The sequence below is a fragment of the Tupaia chinensis genome, unplaced genomic scaffold (genome assembly GCF_000334495.1).
Source record: "Tupaia chinensis unplaced genomic scaffold, TupChi_1.0 Scaffold000567_1, whole genome shotgun sequence".
Classification (NCBI taxonomy): Eukaryota; Metazoa; Chordata; class Mammalia; order Scandentia; family Tupaiidae; genus Tupaia; species Tupaia belangeri.
The window spans coordinates 79,221-97,835 of record NW_006160080.1 but is presented as its reverse complement, the minus strand read 5'-3'; the positions used below and the strand labels follow the sequence as shown (position 1 = coordinate 97,835).

Below are 18,615 nucleotides of genomic sequence, written 5' to 3'. Positions count from 1 at the left end.
AGTGCTAGTGCCATCCAGTGGGTAGAGGCCAGCATTGCTACTCAATATCCCATAGTCATAGGACAAATGAACTCCCATGGATAGACATACGTTTCCCAAAAGGTCAAAAGTAACAAAGAGAAATCCTCATCTAGAGCTAAAAACCATATGCAAACTCATAGTATTTTTTACTTCAAATTTTTTCATGTAACACAGTACTCTCATCTCTGGAGAGGTCTAAATCCAATGTTTTGGGTTTTGTTCCTTGCTACAAAAGATGTTAAAAAGAACAAAAACTTAATTTAGAGGAAAACAAGAACTTTCTGTTTCTCAACTCTAAAAAGGCAAATACGTATGTTCTGGAACAATATCATCGTATTATAATCTGATTATAATGCAAATTCCAGGCCAGTTTGTGGCATGGTGGTTGAGGCAGCTGGATCCCACATGGTCGACTGCATGGTTCAAGTTCCAGACTCAGCAGCTAGAAAAGCACTCTGGGTGCGTGTGTGTGTGTATGACCAAAATCCTGAGAGAAAGGGTAAATGGAGAAGGTATTGCAGTGTGACTATGCCTGATGGGGGGATGCTTTCTTTCTCTCTCTCTCTGTCTCTCTGTCTCTTTCTTTCACTCTCCAGAAAGCATGCATGTACTCTCTGGCAAATTATAACTAAAAAGAATGCAAATTCTCTGAGAACAGGGACCTTATCTTCCTGCTCCTTGTTATTGTCGTTGCCCTGCAATGCCTTACAAATACATGCCCTCTGAATATTGATGTCCAACTGCTATTGTTGGTAGAAAAAATGCTATATTTGATTCAAAAGTGAGTTCACTTTTAACTTTCTAGAAAACCCTACAACAGGTCTGATTCAGTTTCCAAGATTCTTGGTACAAAGAGACCAGGAATCTTTCCCTCTGATATTCAGACTGAGGCTGATAATTTGAGAACTCGACACTCTTCACGGCCAAGTAATGAGGGTCTCCTGTGATGACTAGGAACAGCATAAAGATCAGATCCCTAAACCGATGCCCTAAGTCATAAACTAACCCTTGTCCCCACTTAATTGGCCTCCACTGCACCCAGGAGGTGGAAAGCACCAACTCTCACCCTTGTGCAGACACTAGCCCAATAACCCTGGGCCTATTCCTTCAAATGCTCTTTTTTGACCATAATGCTGTTCGCAATTTATTCCCTTTGGTTCAACCTCCAGAAGGTTTTCTTTCCCTCTTCCCACCTCCTCCTTTATTAACCCCGCTGGTGGTGTGTGGGGCAGGGTGGTCACTTGTCCCCTTAGTGAAGACTGCTCTCTGCCAAGGGCTTGTTTTGTTAAAGATAAACTCACATTTCTGTTCTCCTTTCCCTTCTTCCTCCATTTAAACAAAACAGAGATTGAACTAATTTCCTGGTAGTTGTTCCTATTTTTCCTCAAAATAGGAAGACCGTGAAGTGTGATACTAACCGAGGCTCCATTTTTGAGTTTTTCTTGTACACAAGACTGTGGAGCTGGAAGTCACACATCAACCCTAGTTAGTCCCTGAGTTGGTTGGTCTGGAAGGCCTGGTAACACACGTGTGTACACACATGTGTGCTCAGAGTGTAGCAGGCTGGAGGATTGAAGGAAGGGGACTGTGGTGTGATTGAGCCCTGTGATGGACGCTTCTCTGTTTCTCTCTCTCTCTCTCTTTCCCCCTACATATACACACATTCTATCATGAATAATAAAATAAAATAAAGAATGAAAAGTTTTAAAAAAGAGACACTTCTCACAGTTCTAGAGTCTAAGTCCGAGATGAAGGCACCAGCAGATTTCACATCGGGTGAGGGCCTGCTTTCTCTTTCTAGACAGCCATCTGTGCTTTCCCACAGTGGAAGGGGCAAGAGAACTCCCAGGAGTTTCTTTTATAAGGCCACTAATCACCTTCCCAAAGCCCCACTTGTTAATACCATTATCTCAGTAGTCAACAATTTCAACCTATCGATCTTAGGGGGACATAAACATTCAGTGCATTGCAACTACCTAAGCAAAGTTTTCTCTGACCCTCTCAAATAATTTTTAATCATAACACTCTGACTTTGTCCTTCACAAGATTCATTACATGGGTATAGCTATAATTACATGCATATGTGCTTCATCATCTGCCTCCCCCAATGTCTGCAAGCTAGCTGGCTTTCAACCAATAAAAGTAGATGGAGTAAGTGAGATGAAGAGCATCCCTGGGAAGGTTGTGCTATGGTCTGAGTGTATGTGTCCCTCTAAAATTCATATGTTAAATCCTAACCTCCAAATGCTATTAAGAAGTAAGGCCCTTGGGAGGTGACTAAGGAGGTAAGTCCTTATAAAAAAAGACTCAAAGAAGCTTCCCGGCTCCTTCTACCATGTGAAGACACAGAAAAAGGTGCCATCTTTGAAGCAGAGAGTGAGCCCTCGTTAGACAGTGAATGTGCTGGCACCTTGATTCTGGACTTCCCAGCCTTCTGAAGTGTAAGCAGTTAATTTCTGCTGTTTCTAAATTACCCAGTTTAAGGCATTTTGTTGTAGTCGTCCAAACAGGTTAAGACAATTTGAATCTCCCTTTTGCTTTATGTCCTGTTACCCGACTTGTCACATTATTTCTTCTCTCCTCCTTGCCCACCAGAGCCCCCCTTTATGCTCAGCTTCACACAGAGCCCCTTGGAGGTGTTTCCTCCTCTCACACACCTCTCCTCCTGTGTTCTGCCACTCTTTGTGCTCAGGTGCCCCACCTTATTTTTCTAATCTCACCTCTCATTCTTCCCTCACTCTGGTCTTCCCGTGCTACTTTTCTTGTCATGCTACTCCCCTTGGCTTGCTTGTCCCTTACCATGCTACGGCCCTCGGCATGCTACTCTTTTTACATCTGCCTACCTACACAGACTTACTTTTGCTTGTAGTTAAATGCCCTTCATTCTCCTTACCATTTACAAGAATCTTTTTCTAGTTCAAATCTTATCGTTGTGATGACATTTTCTCCTACCACTCCGATCTTTATTTTTTATGAACTTACACTGCATTAGCTCTTATACCGTTTAGCACCCAACCATTCTTCATGTAAGGTGTGTATATCTTATCAGTTCAAAGGCCCTGTGTCAACTCCAAACCATGGAGTCTGTGGTCTGTACTTTTTCTATCACCTCCAGGACTAAACTTGGTACTAGGCACAGGTTGTACCAAATGCTCGACTTTCTGATAGAGAAAACCAAACAAGTTGATACCAAGCTCTCCACCTTACCTCCATTGTCTTTAACAAGCAAGCTGGTTTACCCCAAACACCCTCTGGGTTTACATGATCATATATGCCCATTTCTCTCCTATTCTTTAAAATTGTACCAGGCTCTCAAGGTAAATTCAGGTCTCTTCCCCAACCGTCCAACCCTAAATTAAGTGTCCCTTCATCTGCTCTTGCTCCTCAGTATCTACTCTCTCTGTACCTGAGCTTTCCAACACAGCAAGTACTCATTCTGGGTGGCTAGTCTAAATTGAGATGTGCTGGGGCCAGCAGCATGGTAGTTAAAGCACTGGACTCCCACATGGCTGACCACAGCTCAAGTCCCAGACCTGACAGTTTGCTTTCTCACTTTCCTTCTCTCTGCCTTTCTCTAGTGAATTAAAATAATAATAATGATAAATAAATAAATAAATAAATATTAAAAGAAATAAATTGAGATGTGCTATAATGTATGAAAACAGGGACTTTGAAGGTTTAGTATAGAATAAAGCAATGTAAAAATTTTCATGTATAATCCTTATATTTATTTCATATAAAAGTGCTAAGATTTTGGATATTAGTAAAACTAACTTTACCTGTTTATTTATGCTTCTAAAAGTGTGGTTATTAGAAAATGTAGATACCTGCATGGCTTATGTTATAAATTTACCGGACAGTATGGCCCTATACCCTCCTTGGCTTTCTGCCTGTGCCCTGCCACGTACTGCCCTTTCATGAGGGACACGCTATTTTCTCACGTAACTGAGAACCATCTTTGGGACCTCAGGTTTGGTGCAGCAATGGACCCACAGGGACCCCCCCACACACAAACACACACACCCCACCCCACAGGACATTACTAACGACGATCCCCAAATCACAGATGCCCTGTTAGAGTGTCAGGCACTTTGATACTGAGCCCATTAAGCACAGAACATACCCACAGTCTCAGCACAAGAGGCCACAGCCCCATTTCCTGGTGGTCAATTCCAGGGCTATTTGTTTGTCTCCTGTGGCCAAAGATAACCTTGAGGCCATTAATGCAATTTCAAGGGGTTGTTAATTGGCCTACCTCAAGATTATTCGAAAGTTAATAAAAGAGTCTGGGGGCATCCTGAGTCTTATTTTGGGATTATCAGTTCTTTTGAAAACACTGCAAAACAGCTTTTTAATATTATTGCACCCTAGACTTTATTTGTGTTCTTCAAAATTAGAGAAATGATAGAACAACTTTCTAACACAGTTCAGTTGTAACACAGGTCAGTGCTGTCAACTATAACTTTCTCTGATGATAGAACTGTCTACTATGGACATCCTAAACACATGTGCCTATAAAATCTTAATAGATTTAAATCTACATGTCAATATCCACCTATGACTAGTGGCAAAATTTTATACAGTGCTATTCTAGTCCAAGTAATCCTAAAATGTTTGTCTTCCTTTTAAAAGTAGGGAGATCATGTGCATGAAAAACTGTTAGAGGGCTGTCTCCATGACCTGGTGGTTAAGTCAACCAGATTCCACATGACCAACCAATTCAAGTCCAAGACCTGGTGGCATGAGAAATACCCTGGGTGTATGTGTGTGTGTGCTCAAAGGGAGGGAGGGAGAAGTGGAGGAGAAGGAATTGAGGTGTGATCATACTCCACAGGGCATGCTTTTTCCTCTCTCTCACTCTCTCTGGCGAATACTTATACACTCTAGCCATCCCCTCCCCAAATTAAATTTGTTTTCCCGTGGTCTAAGATCTCATGCCAAAATATTTTAATGTGACAGTTAGGCTAAATTTCATTCAATGATACCCTGAGTGAAATTGATTGTATTTTCATCTTGGGTAATAGGTGTCTAGCCACCAAGTCCCCAGAGTTAAAAGTGGCAGCAGATGCTGACTGCTTCTTGAGGTAAAAGCAAACAGCAATTTGAGCTGACAGCCAGTGATTACCTGGAGGTTGGGGACAGTAGGGAGTGAACTGAAAGCACAGAACAGAGGGCTGTTCTGAAATGCTCTCTTCTGAAACGGCTACAACATCCTATTTAATTTACTCCTTATTCTGCTTCACCTGCTCTTAAAATGGACAGATTTTAACATCTGAGGCAGGCACTGACCTGATAACAATGACAATAAAAACAATGATGATGATAACAATTGCAGCATTAGAACCAGTTGCTAACATAGAGTTTTAAACCCTCAACAATCTTGGGTCATCCTTGGTCAAAAGTATACATTGGGGGACCAGCAGTAATGGCTATGTCATTGGACTCCCACGTAGTCAACCGCGGTTCAAGTCCCGGACCCAGTGGCTTAAACTCACGCCAGGCGCGTGTGCGTGTGTGCCCAAGATCCCGAGAGGAGAATGGAGGAGAAGGGATTGCGGCATGGCCATCCCCCCTGGGGGGTGATATCTCGCTTTCTGTCTCTCTGTCTCTCTGTCTGGCAAGCGCACGCGCCCTATAGCAAAAACCTCTCCCCCATAAAAAAAGAAAAAAAAAAGTATACATGGGGGACCATCCCATTTGGTTAAGGGAACCAGATTCCACGTGACTGACCACACAATTTGAGTCCTAGACCTAGTGGCTTGAGAAATATGCTGGGTGCATGTGTGTGTGTGTCTCCAAAGAAGATGAAGAAATAGAGGAGAAGGGAATGTGGCATGACATTGAGGGTGCTTTCTCTCTCCTGTCTTTCTGTCTCTATGGCTAGTGTCCATGTCCTCTGGCAAAATAAAAAAAGAAAGTGTTCATTGGGCCTTCAGCAAATGATCAAACAAGGGTCCAGAATACAGGAATGTGACAAGCTCAGTGGTCCAGGGCAACAAAGACCATAATATCCTTCTGGGTGAAAATAGGACAGTGTAAATGCTAAAAGCAAAATAAAACAGTGGCTCACAAACAAGAACATGTCATATGAGGGGTCCTCCAAAAGTTCACAGAAAAACGGAATTAAAGTCTGAATTTATTTGGGAGCCAAAAATGTGAAATTCATGCATACTTTATTTACAACGCACATTCATTTTCCACTAAGTTTTTGAATGTGGGAAGTTAAGTGAAGCTGCTGCCTAGCCAAGACACCATCTTTGTTTTATTTTTATTGCCAAAAGGCAAATGCACTTGCCAGAGAAAGACAGAGAAAGTAACCCCCCAGTGGGGATGGTCACACCACAATCCTTTTCCTACATTTCTTCTTGCCATCAGGATGTTGGGCATGAGTTTGGGCATGGACATACACATGTGCCTGGTGTATTTTTCAAGCTGCCAGGGTGGGGACCTGAACCACAGTCAGTCACGTGGGATCTGACTCCGTTACTCACTACTTTATGGGGCTGGCCTTACTATTTTGTTTGTTTATTTGTTTTGTCAGCACTAATAGGAACAAGCCATCCTAAAGACATAAGCATACCAGAGTGGAGACATTTAATTTTCAACTTTGTTATGAAAAAAAAAAAACAACAACAACATTTTAGTAGCTAGATTACTATGACCAATTTTTTCCATTTGAAGCCTTAGACGGCAATGTGCCAGTCTGAGTAGGATGTGGGCATGCTCACAGGAAACCACACCCAGCAGCTAGAAATTGTATTACAACTCTGGTCAGTTTAATGAGAACACAGTCAATGCTGAAATAAACAAAATGCACTTATAATAATACTATACTTAGGGACTAACTTCAAGCCCTTGAATTTAGCTAGATTAGCATTCCTTATTTATAAGCATTCCATTCTTATCCATTCTGTTTATTATGTGCATAGTATATATGGCATCTCCCAAGGAGATTGGAGGAGAAAGGATTGCATATTTGAAAACTCTGTGTCAATTTATTTTAAATAAAGAAAAGTATTAGAAATTCCCCCTTAATGATATATGTAATCACTTCATCTCTCCACAACTTAAACTCACATCTCCACAAGTACACTATCCCCTTCCATCATCTCAATGGTTTGTAACCAGGGGATAATTTGTTTGGCAATGTCCGCAGACATTTTTGACGGTTATAACTGGACAGGGGTGCTACTGGCATCCAGTGGGTAGAGGCCAGGGTACTGCTAAACACCCTGTAGTGCACAGGATGCCCACTCATGACACAGAATTATCCATCCTCAATGGTTGATAGGGCCCCAACAGGGAATCCCTGCAACACCCACATGTGGACAGTAACTTGTTTTTTCAGGAGGAGAACAAAATGCGAGAGGTGTGAGGGGAGACCTTCTCATTTGATCTTCCATGCTTACCACAGACACAAGCTAGTTTGCCAGAATTAACTCTGGGATTTGTAACTCAGGACAGACTATTCCAGGACATAAAGCTTCTGAACTGCTTATAAATATTAATATGCAAGTTCCACAAACTTAAGATTCAAAGACATAACGTGCAGTCTATGGATCAATCTTAAGAAAACTACAGTTGCTCATAAGAGATGATATAGAAAAGGTTCCAGAATATTTAAACCTGGACCTCTCTCAGGCTAGTAGGTGATATATAGGTTTGAGTTGCTAGATCCTACATAGTCAACTATGCTATTCAAGTCCTGACCCAGAGGCTTAAAAATCATACCTGCAGGTGTGCCCAAAAATCCCAAGGAGACTGGAGGAGAAGGGACTGTAGCATGGCCATCCCCTCTGGAGGGTGATTTTTCACTTTCTCTCTCTCTCTCTCTATCTGGGTAGTGTACATACCCTACAGCACAAATCTCTCTCTTAAAAAAACAAACTCATTTACAAAAACATCCAATAAAAAACAAACTACTTAAAGATAAATATGTGAAAGATTTATATATTGCAACTACAAAATACGACTGTGAGAAATTAAAGAATAAGAAAAAGATATGCTACATTACATTAAGATATGAGACCAGCAGATGGCATAATGGTTACATTGCTGGACTCCCACATAGTAAACTGTGGTTCAAGTCCTGAACCCAGCAGCTTAAAACTTACACCAAGTGCATGTGCGTGCATGCATACTCAAAATTCCAAAAGGAGAATGGAAGAGAAGGGACTGTGATCTGGCCATCTACCCTGGGGGGGGTGATTTCTCACTTTCTATCTCTCCAGCGAGTGCATGCATCCTATAGCAAAAATCTCTCTTAAAAAAATCATATATGTGTGTGTGTATATATAAAAATATGTGTGTATATATATAAATAAATTTATATATATATATATATATATATATGCCTTCATTGTTGTTAGGATATCATTCTCTTCGAATTGACCTGAACCACAGTCAGTCACGTGGGATCTGACTCCGTTACTCACTACTTTATGGGGCTGGCCTTACTATTTTGTTTGTTTATTTGTTTTGTCAGCACTAATAGGAACAAGCCATCCTAAAGACATAAGCATACCAGAGTGGAGACATTTAATTTTCAACTTTGTTATGAAAAAAAAAAAACAACAACAACATTTTAGTAGCTAGATTACTATGACCAATTTTTTCCATTTGAAGCCTTAGACGGCAATGTGCCAGTCTGAGTAGGATGTGGGCATGCTCACAGGAAACCACACCCAGCAGCTAGAAATTGTATTACAACTCTGGTCAGTTTAATGAGAACACAGTCAATGCTGAAATAAACAAAATGCACTTATAATAATACTATACTTAGGGACTAACTTCAAGCCCTTGAATTTAGCTAGATTAGCATTCCTTATTTATAAGCATTCCATTCTTATCCATTCTGTTTATTATGTGCATAGTATATATGGCATCTCCCAAGGAGATTGGAGGAGAAAGGATTGCATATTTGAAAACTCTGTGTCAATTTATTTTAAATAAAGAAAAGTATTAGAAATTCCCCCTTAATGATATATGTAATCACTTCATCTCTCCACAACTTAAACTCACATCTCCACAAGTACACTATCCCCTTCCATCATCTCAATGGTTTGTAACCAGGGGATAATTTGTTTGGCAATGTCCGCAGACATTTTTGACGGTTATAACTGGACAGGGGTGCTACTGGCATCCAGTGGGTAGAGGCCAGGGTACTGCTAAACACCCTGTAGTGCACAGGATGCCCACTCATGACACAGAATTATCCATCCTCAATGGTTGATAGGGCCCCAACAGGGAATCCCTGCAACACCCACATGTGGACAGTAACTTGTTTTTTCAGGAGGAGAACAAAATGCGAGAGGTGTGAGGGGAGACCTTCTCATTTGATCTTCCATGCTTACCACAGACACAAGCTAGTTTGCCAGAATTAACTCTGGGATTTGTAACTCAGGACAGACTATTCCAGGACATAAAGCTTCTGAACTGCTTATAAATATTAATATGCAAGTTCCACAAACTTAAGATTCAAAGACATAACGTGCAGTCTATGGATCAATCTTAAGAAAACTACAGTTGCTCATAAGAGATGATATAGAAAAGGTTCCAGAATATTTAAACCTGGACCTCTCTCAGGCTAGTAGGTGATATATAGGTTTGAGTTGCTAGATCCTACATAGTCAACTATGCTATTCAAGTCCTGACCCAGAGGCTTAAAAATCATACCTGCAGGTGTGCCCAAAAATCCCAAGGAGACTGGAGGAGAAGGGACTGTAGCATGGCCATCCCCTCTGGAGGGTGATTTTTCACTTTCTCTCTCTCTCTCTGTCTCTCTCTGGTAAGTACACACACCCTATTGCAAAAAAAAAAAATGATTGGACATCTTTCTTGTGCAGTGTCTGCATAATATCATTTTAATATGCTAAAATTGGTCAAGAAAGAGCTTTCCACATTTATTTGGTTGGACAAGTAGAGAAACAATGAGTTATTCCCACTATTTTTAAGGCATCAAATCCCACACTGGAATGCCAGTGACAGCATAGCCACAAATGCTTAATGCGCGTGATTGTTATAAACCAACAGCCTTTTGCTCTCTAAGGCAATGGGGTACTCACGGGTCCGGTTCCGGGTTTTGTAAGTGCAGGTATAGAGGCTGCAGCGCCTCACGGGTGTGGACCTCGGAATCTGGAAACTTCGCCACAGCCATCTGCATGAAGATGCTTGAAGAATGGCCCTCAGGCTGTTGAGCACTACCATCCTCCACTTGAAATTCTGACAGCTTCCAAATAACTTGCAGGAGCCTAAAACCTAGAGGGAGGAGGGCAGAGGAGGAAAAGCTGTGAACAGTATAGCTTAGACAACAAGAGAGACTTAGATCATGTGGAAACCTCTAAGCAGGACAACATTCAGACTAGCAGTGCACACCCTGAAGTGCAGGGGGAAGAGAGGGGGGCAGCTGAGAGTCAGGGTTTATCCACTCTTGTTCCGCAGTTCATTGGTCCCCTCAGTGGAGGGCAGGGTCCAGATGACTGACTCAGAGGCGCTGCCTCTTCCTTGGGGTTGGCAAACAACAGAGGTCCCGAGGACAGATTCTCTTTATCCACCCGAAAGACTGTTTACAGGACAGTTTCTCAAAATTAAACCAAATTTACTTCCTGAAACTCTGATTATTTATTCATCATGGTGTTCACATGTCAGAAGAAGACAAAACTTAAAGCTCTCTCCAGGCAACTACAATAAAAATAATCTGCTTCCGGATTACTTAAAAAAAAAAAAACAGAAAAAAAAATACCCATGACACATCCTGCCAAAATAGTTGTGGGCGGTTTTGAAATCTCACTTTAAATCCAATCCATGACTCTGCCAGTTTTAGGTGCAACACTCTGGCTCTAGAACATGGGAAAAGCGGACAAAGTTAATACTGAACTCTCTATTTCTCACATGTTCACAGTGAAAGTTCCAGAAGATGATGCTTTCTAAGGTTTTCATTATGGTGGTCAAAAATCACAGTATTATCAACTTTGGATGCTTCTCCCTCTGCCTCCATTACTGCTTCATTGACTTTTCCTGAAAACTCCTATCCCTGTACCAAATGAACAAACAAGTTGAAAAACATTTTCCCCCTTGATAACACACTCATTCCACTATAGACTTTGAAGTGTTTAGTGTGGTTACTTGAGGTGCATTGGGGACACCATCTGAGCAACCACAATGGACATGGCTGCAAAGACGCCTGCCCTGGTCCTGGCGAACCTTATCTTTGGGTCCATTTGTGCTTCTGCCTGCCCACCAGCCATGGGGGCCTTAGTTCTCCAGCTTCTGCTGCCCTCTCCAGCCTGTGCAGATGCCCTTCTTCCCTGCACTGCGCCCCCATACCCCCACAAATACATCTATGCCTGGCTAATTCCCACACAACCTTCCAGTGACTGCCTCCAGTGTCCCCTCCTCAAAGACATCCTTGACCACATTCACCAGGTTAGCCCACACCCTCTTTTAGGTGTAGTGGTTATCACCCCTGAATTAAGTACCAGATTGGGACGACTCCATCCTCTCCAGAATCTGAGCCTCAAGGTGTGGGGTGGTAGGGGCTGAGTCAGTCTCAGTCACAGTGGCATCTGATAGGGACACAGTCCCTGGCATACAATGAGTGCTCCAGGAGTACTCGCTGGCTGACCTGAGCAGGCTGCCTCGGTGACAGAGGTGTTGATACTAATTTCAAGCACTAAGAACTGTGACATGATTGCTGGCATGTTTTGGGACAGTACTCAGGGTCATTCTTTTTCTCAAATGCCACCATTACTCATTTGTAGGATTGTTTATACTATTCTTTTCATTATTATTACCGATTAAAAAATAGCATGCATGCACATGCGTAAGAGACACCCCTACAGGATCTGGGCATTCTGGAATCCCCTCCTCCTGTCCTCATCTTGTCAGGATGCTAGGCACGTGTATGCACACCCCAGTACATTTCAAGTTAACTGGGCCGGGGCCTTTAACCATGGTCAGCATGCGGTTTCCAGCTCCATGATCTGATTTGCTACCAACCACACCACAGAGGTGAGCCAGGGTTGTTTATACTCTTGAAACACTTAAATGCTTGTTCTTTAAGAGGAGGGTCTCATAGCTCTCCTTATAAGGTCTATAGGACCCCAAAGTCCTGCCTGATCCTAAAGAAGAGACCCAAATGTGAACCTAACCTCATCTCACAGGGATGGGATTCACACCAGTAAGCACGTTCATTTCAACACTATTTCCCTCCAGGCACAGGAGCTGTGATGCAACGACCAGGTTTGCACTCTGCCTTCCAGGTGTGCAACATCTCCCAGTAGGGGCCTCTTGAAATGTATAAAGTGTGGGAAGGGGAACACACAGCAAACCAGCTCAAAGAGGGAGGGGTGCTTGTATCACTCCAGATCCTGCCCAAAGGATGACTCTCAGCAGGATGGCCTTGTGTATTGTGTATGGGAGTGAAGGGAGGGAGGTTGGTGAAAGGCACAGAAAGAGAAGTGGAGGGGCGTTAAAGACATATGTCACCTATGGATGGCAATTTTACTTCCTCACATTACCTTTCCAAGAGGAGCATAAGACACAAAAAGCCACACCACAATCTCAGCAAGGCTGAGCAGGGAGACAGGCGCTGGGATATCACCCTCCCCTCTTTCCATGAGCATCCTGCTAGTACTTGGTCATGAACTAGCTGTTCTTCCTCATCTCTAGGGCCACCTCCCTACCTGGGGTCTTTAGGCCAGTGACATCTACAGAATGTCTAGTCTGCCTTAAAGGTACCAGAAATTAGTGAGAATCCTCCAATAAAACCACCTATGTACCTAGTATGTCATTTCAAGGCTGTTCATGGTCAATTATGTTTTATTTAAGCACTCTCTCCTCATTTCTCTTATTTGGGTTATTTTTAAATAAATTCCAGACATCAGATCAATTTATTCAAGACTGTATATTTCCGAGAAAAATATGTGAAACTCAGCGTATTCTCTATGAGAACTATCTATATGAAATAGCCTTGTGGGGGCCAGCAGGTGGCGGTGGTTAGGGGCACTGGACTCCCACACGGCCAACCATGGTTCAAGTTCCAGACCTGGCAGCTTGCTTTCTCACTTTCCCTCTCTCGCTCTCTCCCACTCTGTCCCTCTGTGGTCAAATCAATATAAATAAATAATTAAATAAAAATTCTTTTTTTTTTTTTAAAGAAATATCCTGTGAAGGTTTATTATAGAATATAAAAACTATCAACTTTTCAGTATTAAAAAAAGTAGGGTCTGGACAGGGCAAGAGAGAAAGAAGTCACCCTCTGAAAGTGAAAAAGCACCCTCTGGGGGGATGGGCACACCACAATCCTTTCTCCTGGTACAGCAGTAGGACACGACACTGTGCGAGGCTGACTCACATGGGAAGGTTCTGGGATCATGTCTGGAGACCTCCTTAAGTACCCATGCACGTGTGTGCCTATGATCTGGGGCTTGCTGAAGCTAGGGGTGGATGGTGCCGCATTAAGACCCTGTTATGGGTACTCTCTCTCTGTCTCTCTCGCCCATGGAAGAAATAAACATTAAAAAATAGTCAAAAAGCCCAGTAACCTGATAGATTTTCTCCGTATCAACCTAACCCTTAATGTAAACAGTTCACCTCTCTTGATAACTCTACCCTCGTCTTGGATGAAAGCTTAGATTAGAAACTTTATCTTCTTTTTAACTTGGAACACCATGTTCAGCATGAAACTGCCTAGTTTATAATTGCAGTTCAACAGACTAAAGGGATTATTTGAACTGAAACATTCAAGACTAAGCCTTAATGTACATTCCTAAACTTATGTAAGAACTTAGAACCAGAGAAGCAGGAAAAATTGTTGCTCAATAGCACTGTCCTGAAAGTTGATTCTCTGTGACTTCAAATGGTGCTAGCTATAAGAATGCACTTTGAAAATGCTGTTCAGTGTTTATAAATGTAATTTCTTATTATTCAATTTGAGCTTGCTAAATAAATAAAACAACTAAGAAAATACAAAGCAGTTTAGGGTGACTTTTAATATCATTTTTGTATTTTTTAGAGGTTTTTGCCACAGGGTGTGTGCACTTTCCAGAGAGAGAGAAGCAGAGACAGTGAGAGGGAAAGTGAGAAATCATCCCCCAGGGGGATGGCCATGCCGCAATCCCTTCTCCTTTGCTCTCTTCCTGTAATCTTAGGTGTGTACACATGCATACCTGATGTGATTTTCAAGTCCCTGGGTCCAGACTTGAACCATGGACAGAAATGTGGGAGTACAGTGATGTAACCACTACACCATCTGCTGGGCCCTTCATATTTGAATTTTCCTTTCAAGAGAGATTTTTGTGTGCACATATGTTCACCAGAGGGACAGAAAAAGACAGACAGAAAGAGAGAAGTTCCTCCCCCCCCCCCCCCCGGGAGGAAGGGCATGCTGCAATTCTTTCTCCTCCATTTTTCTCTCGGGATTTTGGGCATGCCTGCATATGCACCCAGTGTGAGTTTTAAGCCTCTGGGGCTGGCTGTTGACTATGTGGGAGTCCAATGATGTAACTATTTTGCCATCTGCTGGTCCCCATTTTTTAAAATTTTAAGCCAATATCATAAAACAATTGCAACTAATCAGGATTCTCTCTGATATAATTGATTTGACATTAAAACGAACTTTCGAGAACTGCTAAGAGAGGGCCCAGCTGGATAGCATGGAGGTTAAAGCAGCTGGATCCCATATGGCTGACTGTGTGGTCCCGGACCCAGTGGCTTGCAAACTACACCAGGCACATGTGCATGCATGCCCCACATCCAAATGTATGCTTTCTCTCCCTCTCTGTCTCTCCTGCAAGCTCACATGCTCTATATTTAAAAAAGAGAGAGAGAGAAAGAAAAAGAACTGCTCAGAACTATGTGGTGGTGGTTAAAACACTGGATTGTCACGTGGCTCACTGTGGTTCAAGTCCCAGACCCGGTGACCTGAAAAACACAACAAATAAATAAATAAGTAAATGTTAAAAAAGAGAGAGAGAGAAAAAGAAAGCGATATGGGGAAACTTTGCCTTCACTCTGCTAAGTGAAGATAATGGTGAGTCCATTATCTTCCATCCCTGAACTGAAGCAATAATGGGCCATTAGCTCATGTAAGGCACTATGCTGGTGTGAAGATGAAAGACTCATGACCTCTCCTCACTCTCACAAGCTTGCAATCTATGAGGAAAACAATCTAAATAAATACTGCTGTCTCTCTTTCTAAAAGTAAGCGATCTTTTTTTTTTTTTAATTGCCAGAGGGTGTGTACACTTACAGGGGGTGGGGGAGAGAAAGAGACATAAAAAGCACCCCTCTATTGGGTGTGATCATGATACCATCCCTTTTCCTCTATTTTTCCTTCCCATCAGGATTTTGGACATGCCTTTACATGTGCATGACATATTTTTCCTTTTTTTTTGTTTTTTTTTTTGCTATAGGGTACGTGCACTCGCCAGAGAGAGAGAGACATAGAGACAGAAAGTGAGAAATCACCCCCCCCAGGCACAGGGGGGATGGCCACGCCTCTATCCTTTCTCCTCCATTCTCCTCTCGGCATCTTGGGCACGTACGCACATGTGCCCGGTGTGAGTTTGAAGCTGCTGGGTCCGGGACTTGAACCGCAGTGGACTACGTGTGAGTTCAGTGATGTAACCATTATGCCACCTGCTGGTCCCTCTGACATATTTTTCAAGCTGCCAAGGCAAGGATTTGAACTGTGGTAGGCCACATGGGATCTGACTCCCAATGCACAGTGCTTAACTACTACACTATGGGGCTGGCCCAACTTCTCTCCCTCTTTTTGTTTCTTTATTTTTCATGGTAGAATATATATAATATTTATCATTTTAACCAATTGTAAGCATACAAATTCAGTGACATTAAATATGTTCACAACATTGTATGGCCATCGCCATCGTCTATACCCAACATAAACTCTGCACCCACTGAACATAACTCCTCACCTACCCCCTACTGACCTCTATTCTATTCGGTGTCTCCATGTGTTTACCTAACCTAGGCATGCCATATATGTTGAGCTATACAGTATTTGTCTTTCTGTGACTGGCTTATTTTACTTAGCATAACTAAACAAATATTTCTTAATCAAAGCGGATGCAATGACAGCTTTGATTTAGTGCAATGAGAAAATAGGGGGCAGAGGTTCTAGATTTCAAGAGGGGTTGACATCAGAACCATGTGTCATAGGAGGGAGACAATTTCAACAGGAGGGGAAAAGGCAGAAGGCTGGACCGGGGAAACTGCAGGGATGATGAGGATATGGGTGAGGATGTGAGCAGACACCAAAGGCAGACAGGGCGACTGGACTTGAAATGAGCAGACCTTGAGGTTTATCCAGTAAACAATTCCAGTGTTGGGGGGTATGGGAAAACAAGTGGAAAAGGCTTCCTTTCTTGCTGACAGTCTACTTGGGGAGAGAGTCTTAGTAACTTTTGGGAAGATGACGTCAAGTACACTGTATACACAACAAAAACAATGTGCTACCGGGACCAGCAGTTAGTGTAATGGCTGTGTTGCTGGACTCCCATGTAGTCGACTGCAGTTCGAGTCCCGGACCCGGTGGCTTAAACTTATGCCGGATAGATGTGCATGAGTGCCCAAGATCCCGAGAGGAGAATGGAGGAGAAGGGATTGCGGCATGGCCATCCCCCCGGGGAGTGATTTCTTGCTTTCTGTCTCTCTGTCTCTCTCTTTCTGGCAAGCACACACACCCTATAGCAAAAAACCTCCCTCACCCCCCCAAAAAATGTGTTAGCTCGATAACAAAAAAATTAATTTTAAAAAGGGGCCAAGAATAAAAAAATGTGAGCTTGTGAACATGTGAACTTGCTGGAAAGACAGAAAGAGAGACAGTGAAGAGTTTTAAAAAAAATGAAGCTTGTGATAAGACAAGGCCAAGAGCATGCCTGCCAGCCATGGCAGTCATACCAACAGCTGAATGCACACCACGTGGCCAGGGCACAGGGCCCTGCACAAGAGGCTGTGTGGGGTCTGAGGCCCGTTAGCAAGGCATCCAGAGAAGGCAGGGTAAATGACTCTTGGCCCCGCTCCACAGAAAGCCATCAGGAAGGACCGTGGTGAGGCTGAGCTGGCACAGCAAGCTGAGGCTGGCTGCCAGGGCTATGGCCATGCCTTGGGGACTGCCCTTCATTCTGCAATCACGTCGCCTGAACACAATGCTGAGTCTGGTGGCTGATGACACCTGGCCCAGAGGAAGTATCTCCTACACAGCTCCAGGCTGGCTCTCTAGGGCTAGAGCCAGGAGGGTTCAGAGAGTCTGACAAGACATCACCTATCAGTCCTTCCCTCCAGAGAACCCACACCCAGTGGACGGCCCATAGGTGTCCAGACATCTGAATCTCCATCTGTTCCCAGAGTGCTCTCCTCTCACTGCAGGGGCCTCAACTCTGCAAACTTCCTTCTGTGACTTTTGACAAAACAAACAAAATCCAAACAAAACAAAAGGACAAACCTGTTTTCTGAAACAAAACCGAGAGTATGTGTTAACTTTTTATCATTCTAAATCTGTTATTAATATTTTCAGTACACTGGCCCTGCAGGTGCCCATGGGACACAATAGAAGGTGGGGCTGGATTGGGAATTGAGACTAATTTGGGGAATACAAATCTCCAAGAGACCGGAAGACTTTTGGGTATAATTCCATGTGTATAGGAGAAAGCACTGGTAGTTTCTATCTTCTTTTTTCTTTTATATATGAGAGAAATTTTTGCTATAGGCGTGTGCACTCACCAGAGAGAAAGAGAGACAGAAAACAAGAAATCACCTCCCATGGGGCAGGGGGGGGCATGAGGCAATCCCTTCTCCTCCATTTTCCTTTTGGGATCTTAAGCATGCATGTACACACACTCAGCATGAGTTGTAAACCGCCAGGTCCAGGACTCGAACCACAGTCAACTATGTGAAAGTCCAGCGATGTAACCATTATACCATCTGCTGGTCCCTTGCACTGGTGGCTTCTGATGACTGACAAAAGAGCACAGGAAGTATGGGCATGGGCAGAGTATAGCCAAAACAGTCAGAGAGGAGGTGATTTTTTCAATCATCCTTCATTTACTCCATTACTCTTTTATTATCTCTCATCAAGACATCAACTGAACATCTATTAGATCCCAGATACTGTTCTATGCTCTTTGGGTAAGTCCCTATCGTCATGGAGTTTGTATTCTTTAGAGGGATACAGATAATTAACAACAAATGTGGTGCGTCAATTGTAGAGATGACTAGAACATGTTTAGTAAAAAGTTGGGTAGGCTAAAGTGAATTTGGAGTGTCACTGAGGTGAGGTCATTGTATTTTTAAATGAATTGCTCAGGGGAGGCTTTACTAAGAAGTTGAAATTTGAGCAAAAGATTGAAGTTGGTAGGGACTTACTGGCTCTGTAAAGGAAGGGCATTCCAGGCAGATGGCACTGCCTATGCAAAGAACCTGAGGCGGGAGCTCATCAGGTACACTTAAAGGATAGTAGGAAGCCAATATGGTAGAAGTGGTGCGAACCAGGAGAAGGCTGTAGGAGATGCCGGCTGGAGGTGGTGAGGCCAGGTCAAGCAGACCTCTAGGCTATTATAAGGCTTCTTTCCC

At 43.0% G+C, this 18,615-nt stretch overlaps 1 protein-coding gene across 3 annotated transcripts in view; it reads right to left on the bottom strand.

The window, feature by feature from the left end:
• Positions 1-18,615, bottom strand: part of CA5B (carbonic anhydrase 5B) — a 53,507-nt gene that overhangs the window by 28,182 nt on the left and 6,710 nt on the right. For 2 of the 3 annotated variants that reach the window (XM_006157948.3, XM_027775454.1), the window contains one exon: positions 10,086-10,278. In XM_006157948.3, coding sequence (XP_006158010.1) covers positions 10,086-10,227 — 142 coding nt within the window. In that variant the 5' untranslated portion in view covers positions 10,228-10,278. Of the gene's footprint in view, positions 1-10,085; positions 10,279-10,395; positions 10,590-18,615 lie in introns of those variants that run through there. The other variant, XM_027775455.1, reaches the window with a different exon arrangement.